Source organism: Corticium candelabrum, chromosome 14, assembly GCF_963422355.1.
Source record: "Corticium candelabrum chromosome 14, ooCorCand1.1, whole genome shotgun sequence".
Lineage (NCBI taxonomy): Eukaryota > Metazoa > Porifera > Homoscleromorpha > Homosclerophorida > Plakinidae > Corticium > Corticium candelabrum.
Window position 1 is genome coordinate 3519466 of NC_085098.1, and position 12349 is coordinate 3531814.

Consider the following 12349-nt stretch of genomic DNA (forward strand, 5'->3'; position numbering starts at 1 on the left):
ACCAGCAGCACTCAAACTTTTGCCAACTTTTGCATTATTTTCTACAGCAACAGTTTTATCAGATTCTTTTCTATAATACTACGGTGGTGTGGGGGTGTATCTTATTAGCACATGTTTCGATAAGGTTCCATTTCATCGTTCTACTTGGGGTTATTACAACCAGCTGAGAGTTTGGGTCAAGTACTCTGAGACAGGGCTGCAGCCACTGGCGCGAATGGCACGTGCATTCTGTTGTCACATCAGACAAGCGAACAATGATTGTGTAAAGTGGCGTTGAATTTGTTGGAAGAAATTACTGGTAGAGATTGTCCGGCAAGATCTCTGGAGTTTCACTTTACCCCCGAGTAGAGATCCCGTTGATCTTTCATACAGTACCAGCAGGCTAAGGCGCAGTGGCGCTTGCTAGACGAGTCCGGTTCATACAATTCCTATTATCCTCTTTGGTCAAAATCGACCAAACTCTTTATACATATGGTGGATCCGGTACCACCAATTTACACCTTTTTCTCACATAGTAAAGGGAAGTTCATTAGTTTGGGTGCTGAACTTTGAGTGCTCAAATAGTCTAGTGGAAGTACAACCTATCAAGCAAAGTTGGATGGAAAGAGATTAACTACACTGGTTCATGTCCAGGCAAACTGTGTCTACCCACTGCCAACCAGTTTGGTGAGCACATGCTGATCACAGACGGTTGTAGTGACTACATCGAGTTGCATTTGAACATGGTGACGCTATTCGCAGACTACCACTGTCCATCCGAAGTAGAAACGGAGGGCGTGTGGATGTACGACCATGCATCCGTGCGCTTGTTGCGCTTGGACAGTCAACCTGTTTCTGGCAGTAGCATGTTTAGTGCTACGTCTATCGTTCGGAACGACCTTCTCTTGTATTTCGGTGGACTTCCAGCCGATTCGCTGACATTGAATGAGACCTCGGTAGACTGGAACGGTTTTCTGTATACAAACGGACCTGCCCACCGGGCACGCAAAGTGCTGATCTTATGAAGTACACGTGTTCTAATTGCTCACCTCTAATTCCAACTGCTGTGGATGTCCACACGGTCTCACCACATTAGATGAAGTGTCTACAAGCAGCGAAATGAGCAGGCAGTGTGTGCTCGGATATTGTGGTCACGGTACATGTACTGTTACGTTGCCAGGTCCGGAGCCCACCTGCGTATGCCAATTCGGATTTACCAACGATGAAGACGGACTGTGTACTGTGCCGTCCTACTATATGGCTGGATCAGGATTTGTGGCAGAAGTTTTGCTTTTTGCACTCGTTGTCGTTATGGTGGCAAATTTCGAAGAACAAGAAGAAATCACGACGACATGATCAGAAGCAAGGAACAAGAATTAACACAGAGCTCACCAACACTTGGACCATCGACTCTAGAGAGGTAGCACTGCGACAACGGATCGACAAAGACTCTCCCGGAGGATACGGCGAGCTAGGTCTACAAAGCGGCCGGCCAGTGTAGGGAGAGATGATCGTGGCAGTCAAGAAGTTGCAAGGAATCCATCAACATCTCGACAGAATCGAGTTGGAGTTCGATCGGGAGATCGAGGTGATGAGAACCATTAGACATCCGAACATCGTTCTGTTTCTTGGAGGCGGTCGTTACCATGACGACGGTTGCCAATTTGTCGTTGTGGAGTATATGGCTAGAGGGTCGTTGGCGACAGTTTTAGAAGACGAAGACATCGAATTGGAAGATAGTCTGAAGCTAAGATTTGCTCTAGAGGCAGCCAAAGGCCTAAGATTTTTCACAATTAACGGTCTCCACGAGTGCACAGTAAAAGTGGTATCTGTTGGTCAGCCAGCGATGGGTAGTCAAGGTGGCCGATTTTGGAGCAGCCCGATTGGTACGAGAAGAAGGAAAACATCAAGAGACTGTTAGAGGAGAGGGACCACTCGATCCTGAAGCTCCACTTCTTTACGCAGACTATCAGCTATTGTTGTGTGTGGAAACGCCACAATGGTGTAGTCCCGCGTAGCCAGACCTTGTCCGCCATCATACACCGGAAGTATGATGGCGGGGAAGGTCTGGCTACTCGAGACTAACATTGGTGTCAGAGCCGTATACAGAGACATGTCAGAGCCGTCTCTATATACGGCTCTGATTGGTGTGCACCAGAGATACTGTGTGCAGACAAGTACGGAACACCTGCCCATATGTAAAGTACGTGTGCGCGTCTGATGCGGTATAACTTGGCAATACTCAAGTATTGTTCCAATAGATAGAATGGGTCATTCAAGATTTTAATGCTAAATTGATTGTCTCAACGTGCTTGCTGAGAACAGATCACGTGATGTTTGCATTTCACGTCATTGGGCAGATTCATTCTGATTCGAGGTTAGCGGTACCGCTTATTGGTCCACTCGCCAAATAACAAAAAAAAATGATTTTTGACTATAGCCATTGCTTTGGTCTAACGTTCCTTTTCAATACTGGTGCATTTTTTCATACAATTTCGGTATCGTGATGTGGGAAATTGGTCAAGAAAAGTTCCTTAAGTCGGGCTTATATTAAAGACGCAAAGCCTTACGTGTTTGCGTTCGCGTCTTGCGTCTTTGCGTCTTGCGTCTTTGCGTCTTGCGTCTCCTTGCACCTTTTCTGTTCACATCAAAACTGCGTTTACATTAGACGCGTTTGCGTCTTGCGTCCTCTGGTTGTGTGACTTTCAGCAACATAATTTAACGCACGCCACAAATTTTTAAGAAGCTGTTTTGCTGATTGCAACCGCGATTTTGGCGCTTGCGTTGTGTCTTAATTAAACGACAACAGAGGAAAGGAAGAGAGAAGGGGTCGCTCCAGTTCCTGCCAAAAGGCTCCAGCAAAGAGCCTATCACAATTTGATAGAGGAAATGCGTCTCTGCGATGTAAAAATACAATGATACAAACGAACGTTCTCAATTAGACGTTCTTCTATTAGAAATACGGGACTATCATCACCCCACAAGTCAGGTTGATATAAAAAACGCGAGACGCAAGACGCAAGAATAGAAGCCGAGTCTATTTACTTGCGTCTCTTTACGTGTCCGCGTTTGCGTTCGGCATTTTAACTAACATTGCTGCCATTCACGTCAGTAAGGAGACAAAATTTTGAAGACTCTGAGGACAGAACAGTGCTAACAATCACACTGCAGCCGTCACATTGCAGCCGAAATATCAGGCAGGTGTGTGCTATATTCATTACACAGTGAACGTTTAATAGAATGTTATTGTGGCCAAACAAAATCTAGAGAGCAAAGGAGTCTGAATGAGACAAGCCTACATGTTGCCACTCATTCGCTTTCTAGGACTCCACTTGCACGCATGCCGCACAATATACTATTTGTTTTCTTTTGTAAAAATTTACAATGTATTTAATGTATATTTAAGCCACTAGCTAGTACTTATTGGCAGCCGTTTGGGTGACCTGTTACTGCTGAGGGCGTTTTGATTTCAAGAGATTAGAAATTGGTAAGCTCTCTTGAGCATTGTTGAAAGCAAGCAATCCTTGACACATGATTTGGCGTGATTGATGTTACAGACAGACAGACAGACAGACAGACAGACAGACAGACAGACAGACAGATACAATATCGATCTCGACAGCTCCCTTGCTCACCCGTGGAGCAGTGACATCTTCCCCACATCTGCTGGTGTTGATGGTGCAGCTGCAGACAGGAGAGCAGACAGGAAGAGAGCAAAATATAACAAACAACAACTACCAGGAGGGTCAATTGTCGGTGCAATTCCATTGGTAATGGAACACTTTGGAGCTGCATGATGGTGGTTTGATGCATGGAAATTCTTTAAAAAAAGATAGCAAAGAAGTCATCAGATGAAGTCCGGACGTCTAAATGCAGCGGAGTTTATCGACTTCTGGAGCAAACGCTTTTCCGTCCAACTCCAAAAGTGCAATGCGAACGTCATCTCTAAGAAGTCATCTTCATTGACTGGAGTCAACAGAACTGACTTTTATGCCACTCAGTACTTTAGCCACTAGCTGACATTGAGCTAGGGCTTTGCACTTAGTTTAGCTGCTTTTAGAGTTTCTAGAGTTTTTAGAGTTATTAGTTCCTTCAAGTTTTGTTTTGAATTTAGTTTAGTTCATGAACATTGATAGTAGTTGGACAGTATATATAGATATTTGCATTTCGGAAATGTATGATAGATAAAATGTTCAAATAAATGTGTTTTGACAGACAGACAGACAGACAGACAGACAGGCAGGCAGGCAGACAGACAGACAGACAGACAGGCAGGCAGGCAGACAGACAGACAGACAGACAGAGAAGCAGCTTGTCTCAGATCCCTCCAAGGGAAAACTTCAGGAGCTTGGCTACAGGCCATACCTAGTTCATGTAAGTTCGCACTAGAACCGAAACAATTTCAGTTGGCGGCCTACATGAGGCTGGGTATCCACATGCCAATTGCCAAATGAATGGTCAAATGTGACTGCGGGAAGCCACTTGATGGGGATGGGTACCACATCATCACATGTAAGTATGGCGGAGGGCCTGTCTGGACTCACAACACAATAGTTCGAACATGGTCTGAGTGCCTCGGCCAGCTGCATGTTGTTCACAAGATTGAACCAAAACATCGTTTCTGGATTGTGACAGCAGACCTGACATATATGTAGTGGATCCTGACTTTGGTAAAGAAGTGGAGTTAGACATCTCTTTGGCACATCCATGGGCACTTAACGCTCTTCCAAAGGCAGCCCTAGAAGATGGGACAGCAGCAACTTCAAGAGAAATGCTGAAAAATAACAAATACGCCAAAAAGGCACGTACTTGTGGAACTACAATGAATTTCATTCCTCTGGTGATGGAGCACTTTGGTCGGTGGGGGCAAGACGCCCAAAAATATCTCAACTAACCCTCATCAATAGCAACATGGACGACTGAGTGAAGACAGGACGAGTTCAAGAACTACAGGAGGACGCGATTCTCAATTACGATGCAGCAGTGCAATGCAAGAGTGTTACTGCAGAAGATTTGCAAAGTCCAGTATAGTGGTGGCTCAGTTGGTGCCATTAGTAACTCTGTTAGCTTATTGTCAACTGTTTGACTCTTAGTCGTACTTAGGGACCTCTTGGGTCCTTGTTCTTTTAGAACTTGCTGATTTTTAACGTACACTGTAATAATTCTTGTATAAGAAATGTATGTATTGACAGACAGACAGACAGACAGACAGACAGACAGACAGATCAGCCTTTTATGTATAGAGATGATAAGAACTAAGGTACATACTATGCTGTCTGTGTGGCTCTTATTGCTGGAGTCACACGAGAACTCTGATTCCTAGTAATTAGCTATAGATATGCAGAAGTGACAGCGACTGTACATGTCGAGGTATCATGCAAGGTTCATTTTGAAACTTCTGCATATCAAGAACTTTATCTCTGCATGGTTTCTGTTTTCCTTGGACGTAAAGTAGAACCGGAAAAGCGGACAAGTGACCACTACTCTAATGCCATAACAACATCCAAAAATATTGACAAAATTGCAAAAAGAAGACTATTTAACAAGAAAAGTGGTGCATATTAATCCTATAGCCCTGGAGAAACGGCACCATGCAGTAGAGCGCACCTACTGCGTAGAAAATCCTTCACATCCGGGAACTCATTCTTAGGATTTATGAAATGTTCAATAAGAGAGGCGAACTAAAAATAAGAATAACTATTACATTTAGACTAAGTCAAAGGCTCATCTGGTCATTTCTAATTACACATGTACAGGAGAGTGACTTTCACTTTAGTGACTGATGTATTGCACACTATATATCTAGACTAGCTAGTACAGTAGCTCCAGAGAATGAAAGTTTCAGATTCACAAATTGAGGCTGGTGGTCTTAGTATAGCAAAGTCACACGTTTTGACATGTTTCCAGATACTTTAATTGCCTTTCCAATATTCACAAACTCCCAATACATCAAGCAGGATGTCAGGTGCATGCAACTAACATGAAATCATTCACTAACAAAACCAAAAACCGTAAAAACGTATGTAAAACAGTTGCAGTACTTTCAAGATCTCAAATCAATTAAAAGTAACCCTTTGTGGCAGGGTTACTTTCAGCCTTTTCAATTGTGATGTAAATCCTTGGTCTGTGGCTTCCATCCTCATATGCCTCTGTTGTGTTCACCAGTTTAAAGTTGGCTTTATCAAGAGGCTCCACCAAACGCTTGAAGTTACCAGAACGAGCATAAAAGCTATTTTCAAACACATCCTTGTCTACGAGATTCCTTTCCAGCAGTCTGTAGGCATTCTCAAAAAAATTCTTAGTTACTAGACGACATTCGTCAACACGCTTTACTTCATCCGATGGCATTGATTTCTTCTCTTCAGCCCATTCTAAAGCAAGAGATTCTCTCTTTTTTTGTTTTTCTTGTTCTCCTTGGTCTGCACTATCTGGCTTTTTCTCTGCATTCTTTCTACGGCGTCTTCTCTCTCTGTCTTCATAGAAGTATGCAATGTCTTGCAAACATTTGCGGATTTCCTTATAATTCTGGTCCATACGTGCGGCCTCCTCAGCTTTGCGATGATCTTTCACCGCCTTGGTACCAATAGCAGCAATAACGGTACCAACAACAGGTACAGCCATTTTCAAGCCAAATCTCCAGTCTAAACGGTCAAAGCTAGACCTTGAACTACGCTGTCAATTACACAACACCTTTTAGTTCAAATTATCCTGACACCCTTATAGGTACAGTACCCAGCAGGGCGTATTTCAGTGGGTCTTTTCAACAGGGTTTCCAAGAATTAGCCAGAGGAGTGTCGGCAACAGGTTAACTCGAGAACAAATTATTTGCATCACAGATTTTTGCATAATTCAATTCATGTAACAAGAATGATAATGCAAGACTGTACATCATAATGAGTTTGCATGTTAATTTAAAAGTTTTACATTTAAAATTTGGCAAAACAAGTTTCGAGGATTCCTTGAAGAAACCTTGCAGGTCTAATACATGTGTAACAGGTTGCCCACAGCACGTCTCTCGATTGGGTCCTGCTACTGACGGGATGGCCATAACACACATACCAAGAGTCTATTGTCTCGGACTAACGTTTACATAATCGCGCAAGGTGTCTACAATAGTCTAGCTCTTCCCAACATTCTCATGTTACTAACACGCCCAACTACTACACTCTTCCCCCCCTTACTTCCTTGACTACAGTACTTCAAGAACATGAACACAAACAAAATCAATCACCAAGGACTGTCAAGTCAAATCAAAGTCCGCCAATCGTCTGGGTAACATTACTTGTCTCCTTGGGCGTCCTTCTGCAAGCTGTTGAAGTGGCTGTACTGGTGGTTGTACAGGAATTTGGTAAACTTCTTCAGCATACACTTGTTCTTCTTCCATTGATACTCTTCTGTCCTTCTTAGGTGTGGATCTTGTGATCTTGTTCCGAGTTTTCACATTCCTGTCGTTGAACGGCTGCACAGGCTCTTCTAACGTCAGATCTTGATCTTCAGAATGTCTATTCTTGGCTACCTCTCCTTGATAAAATCCTTGTCTATAATAGGGTTTTAAACGGTTCGCATGCACTCGTTTTTGACCTCTCCTTCCTTTCCCCACTAGCTGTATGATAACATTCGGTGCATGGTCAATCACCTTCACGATTTCATATGGACCTCGAAATTTTGCACTTAATTTGGGAGACAGTCCTCTTTTTACTGCCTGGTGATGCAGTAAGACCCACTGCTTTTCTTTGAAACCATGACTTTTTGTTGCGTGGTGACGATTGTAGCCTGTCTGCTGTCAAGCTTGAGATGCTGTGATCTCCTGGTCAACAATTTCTTTAGTCTGTGCCATTGTTTCAGCTAACTTCTTTGCGTAATTAGTTGCTAATTCTATCTCTGGCAAAGAGGAAATACTGGCTTCCACCGGTAATCGAACTTGCCGACCAAAGCACAACTCAAAAGGAGTGATACCAGTCGACATGTGCTTTGAAGTGTTATAGGCGAATACTACTAGGGAAATCCAATCATCCCAGTCAGTCTGGTCGGGCCCTACATACTTCGACAAAGCATTAATCAATGTTCGATTGAGCCTTTCCACCAACCCATCTCCTTGTGGATGGTAGGGTGTTGTGCTTGTTCTTGTTATGCCTAGGAGAGTACATACCTCCTTGATGACCGTACTTTCAAAATTTCTTCCTCGATCGCTATGGATAGTCAGCGGCATTCCAAATCTCAATATTACCGTATTGACTAACGCTCGTGCAGTTGTCGACGCCTTCTGGTCAGGGAGAGGAATCGCCTCTGCCCATTTTGTGAAATAGTCGCTGACTACAAGGAGATACCGATTTCCTCTCGACGAAAAGGGAAGTAGGCCGACAAAGTCCATTCCCCACATCTCAAATGGTTGGCCAATAGAGATGGATTGCATTGGCGCAGACACTCTTGCTTGTGCTCTATTCTTTGCCTGACAAGCATGGCAACTCTTTACCCACTCAGTTGCTTGTAGAGTGTACCCTGGCCACCAAAACCTTGTAGTAATTTTCTCCAAAGTCTTTTCAAGCCCGAAATGTCCGCTTTTGTCATGGCAGTGTTCTAAGACCTCAGCAACCAAAGCATTTGGTAACACCAACCGCTTTTGACTTTGATGACATTCCTGCCTTGTACTCCATCTTCCATTTGTAGTTGAGGCCAAATCTTCTTTAATGCCAACCAGCGTCGATTCTTTGCCCGTTGTGTTGGCACCTGCCTCCTCCTAGGAAAATCATTCATCACTAGTGAGAGTAATGGATCGGCTTCTTGCAATTGTCGTAACTCTTGGGCAGATCTGGTTATTCCAACACTAGAAACTGGCTTACTTTGTCTGCTGAGGTCATCTTGAAAACTAGGTGGGAACATGCTTTCTGGACACTCAAACTCTCCCTGCTCCTCTGTACTCTGAACTGGATGATCTCGAGACAAAGCATCTGCATTAACATTCTCACGACCAGGTCGGTGTTGAATTTGCCAGTTGTATTCCTCTAACTGCATTATCCATCTAGCAATGCATCCCTTAGGCTCTTTGAAAGACTTCAACCAAGACAACGGTTTGTGATCAGTTGTTAACACAAACTGGTTACCATAGAGATATGGCCTGAAATATGACACTGCCCACACAATTGCTAGTGCCTCTTTTTCAATAGTAGAGTAGTTTCGTTCAGGCTTCCTCAAAGTACGACTTGCATACCCAATAACACGCTCTACTCCGTTTTGGCATTGAGATAGCACTGCTCCTATACCACAATCAGACGCATCAGTAGCCAATTGAAAAGGATTTGCTTCAGGACTCAAATCCGGAAAAGCCACAATAGGATCACTCACCAAACATGATCTCAGACATTCAAAGGCTTCATTGCATGCGACTGTCCACTCAAAACAACTATTGCGTTGAAGCAATCGAAACAATGGAGCAGCCATCACTGAGAATCCTGAAATAAACCTGCGGTAATACCCTGCCAAACCTAGGAAGCGTCGAACAGCTGCCATATCTCGAGGAACTGGAAAGTTCCTTACAGCCATTAGATTCCGCTCTGCCGGTTTCAACCCATCCTTTGACACCACGTGGCCTAAATATTCCACCGAACTTTTCGCAAAATGGCATTTTTCTGGGCGAAGCTTTAGTCCAGCTTTCTGTAAGCATTGAAGTCCATTGGTAAGCCGCTCAAGATGACTATCAAAGGACTTTGAGAAGACAAGCACATCATCGAGGTAAACAAGACAAGCCACGCCTTGTATGCCAGAAAGAACTAAGTCCATCAGCCGTTGGAAAGATGACACCTTCTGCCAACATCTGGTCAACCTGTTCTTCTACTACTGGTCGAACGGTATGTGGTACTCGTCTTGGCAACTGACGAACTGGTCTGGCTGAACCAGTTGGTATCGTGTGAGTGGCAACTTGAGTTCTACCCATGTCATGTGGTCCCTTCGAAAACAGATCTTCATAACCACTCAACAACTGATGTAATGTGAGGCTTTCCTCAGGACTCGGAGCTGAATCCGACCAATCAAATTGCTTTAAGAATTCTGCATTCAGTGTTTCTGATGCCTTTTTCTCCGGACCCTCACTCAGTCCACAAGCTGCAATACACTTCACATCAACATCGCACAGTTCGCCTAGCCTTGTGCCCTTCCACAATCGTCTTGGGCCATCCAGGATTAATAGTTCAACTGGTATGATTTCATCACCCTGTTGCTTCACTTCTACTAAAGCTCGAGCAACATGTACTCCTGTTCTCTCAATAAATAAGGTATCTGGCTCCATTAGCCAAGTTCCAGGCTCTACACTGCCAGTTCCTTCATGAACAACTTTAGCTTTAGCGATTATTCGTTCTCCTGCTCCCTCCAAGTGTTCATCCAGCACCACACTAAATTTTGATCGTCGTAGTGGTGTGGAAAGCTCAGCTACAGTTCCGCTCCACTCTAAGCGTTTTTGAGCCAAATCCAGGATCATTCCATGGTCTAGGAGAAAATCCGACCCAATTATAGGACAAGTGTCAAATTGTACCACAACAAACTTGTGCATGGTATGCCAGTGGCCTATTTTCACCTCTATGCTCACTTGTCCAATCACTTCCAATGGATCTCCTGTTACTGTTGTCAACTTGGGTTCTTGACATGAAGGAAAAGATGACATTAATGTTTGGTCTACCATGTGGTCAGGAACAATAGAGACTACTGCTCCTGTGTCTACTAGGCAAGAAGCATTGTTGTGGTTTAGCTCAAGATTGAGCATCAATGACGTCTCCGTTACACCTGCAACAACATTCACTTGACTACGTTGACCACGCCCTCTCACAACACCTGCTGCTGTAGACTGACTTCTACCCTCTGATTGTTGAGGCAACGTGAATCTTCGTCCTGCTGCTGATTGCTGCATCCGTTGAGGGCAATCACGAGTTAAGCGCCCAGTCTTGTGGCAAACAAAACATGGTCTGATTGTAACTTGTTTACAATTGCTGCGGACAAGTCCTTCCCCACCACAAGCAAAACAGGGACGTCCCGCCTTTTGTTGCTGCCACCGCATGGGAACTACACGCTTGGAATCTGGAGTGACGGACGCACCGATTACACTCACCGACTGCAACGCTTGCTCAATCCGATCCAGTCGTTCCGCCAAGCTCACATCAATACTCGCACGATCTGCAATCGCTCGAACTTGACCATCCGTCCGCTTTCCGAGTTTCCTCCGCTCTAACAACATCAATTCACGTGCTCTGATCACCGCCGCCTGAAAACTCGCCTCAGGGTGTAGGTCCAACTCTCCGGCAAAGGACGGTGCGTTGTTGATCAAAGCTTCGACGACCAAGGGATCCATCAACTGCTGGTCACGCAGCTCTGCTGTCAAATTTGGCATCCTCTTCGTCAAAAGAGTCTCCAAATCTTGCGCATACACCTCCAGTGCCTCAGACGACTTCCAACAGCGAGACATAAATTGTGGACGTGCGAGACGACGACTCTCAATCGTAGTAGGCGAAAACACGCGCTTGAGATGAGTCGTAAGCTCCGCATAGTTTCCTTTCTGCTCCGCCGTCATCTGTCGATAGACAGCATACGCCCTTCCCTTCAGAAGAGTCGGTAACAACCGTAGTTTCATGTCAGCGTCCCAACCATTTGCCGTCGCAGTAAGATCGAAACGCTCCACCCACATCTCAACATCTCCATCCTCAAATTTCTCTGGAACAGATACTACACGTTGTAGGAGCTGAGCCTGCTGGACTGCTTGCTGTCCCTCCTCCTGTTGTTGAGCCATACAATCACGAAAGAAACGATAACGTACAGTACTTACAAATCCACTTGCGTGCTAACACCTGGCGCGTGTGACAGCGAGCCGTAGTAACGCCTGGCGAATGAACTCCCGCCGCTTCAGAACTAAACGTAGCTCCTGTCTCTGTCTATACTCCTGTCACCACTTGTAACAGGTTGCCCACAGCACGTCTCTCGATTGGGTCCTGCTACTTGACGGGATGGCAGTAACACACACACCAAGAGTCTATTGTCTCGGACTAACGTTTACATAATCGCGCAACGTGTCTACAATAGTCTAGCTCCTCCCAACATTCTTATGTTACTAACACCCAACTATTACACATGCATCCTAAGGAAGTCAGAACAATAGCCGAGACAACCGCGGCGCATATTGCAGACCAAAGTCAAGTGGACGTACAGGACTCACTTTGAGTCTCCTAAGCACTGACTGACTTATTCGCAGACACGAACACGAGCTACAGCATGTTGAAAGAGTGCACAATTCTCAGTTGGTAACGCACAGCCAAGAATAGAAAGGTTTTCGCACACCCTAAGAAACCCTTTGAGATACGCCTCTGCGTCTATACGTTCGATCATTAACGTT

The 12349-nt window shown here is 44.7% G+C and overlaps 3 protein-coding genes across 3 annotated transcripts; 1 reads left to right on the forward strand and 2 right to left on the reverse strand.

The window, feature by feature from the left end:
* The first annotated feature begins 1486 nt into the window (after positions 1-1486).
* Positions 1487-1900, forward strand: LOC134190292 (probable serine/threonine-protein kinase drkA). The gene has a single exon (XM_062658744.1). The coding sequence runs from the start codon at positions 1487-1489 to the stop codon at positions 1898-1900; it is 414 nt and encodes a 137-aa protein (XP_062514728.1).
* Positions 1901-5759: 3859 nt separating this feature from the next.
* On the reverse strand, positions 5760-6713 carry LOC134189423 (uncharacterized). The gene has a single exon (XM_062657683.1). The coding sequence runs from the start codon at positions 6598-6600 to the stop codon at positions 6040-6042; it is 561 nt and encodes a 186-aa protein (XP_062513667.1). The 5' UTR covers positions 6601-6713; the 3' UTR covers positions 5760-6039.
* Positions 6714-8550: 1837 nt separating this feature from the next.
* Positions 8551-11932, reverse strand: LOC134190293 (uncharacterized). The gene is made up of 2 exons (XM_062658745.1): positions 9836-11932; positions 8551-9777 (listed from the first exon to the last, which is right to left on the reverse strand). Exons 1-2 carry the CDS (start codon positions 11747-11749, stop codon positions 8557-8559), a joined length of 3135 nt encoding a protein of 1044 aa, XP_062514729.1. The 5' UTR covers positions 11750-11932; the 3' UTR covers positions 8551-8556.
* Positions 11933-12349: the final 417 nt, after the last annotated feature.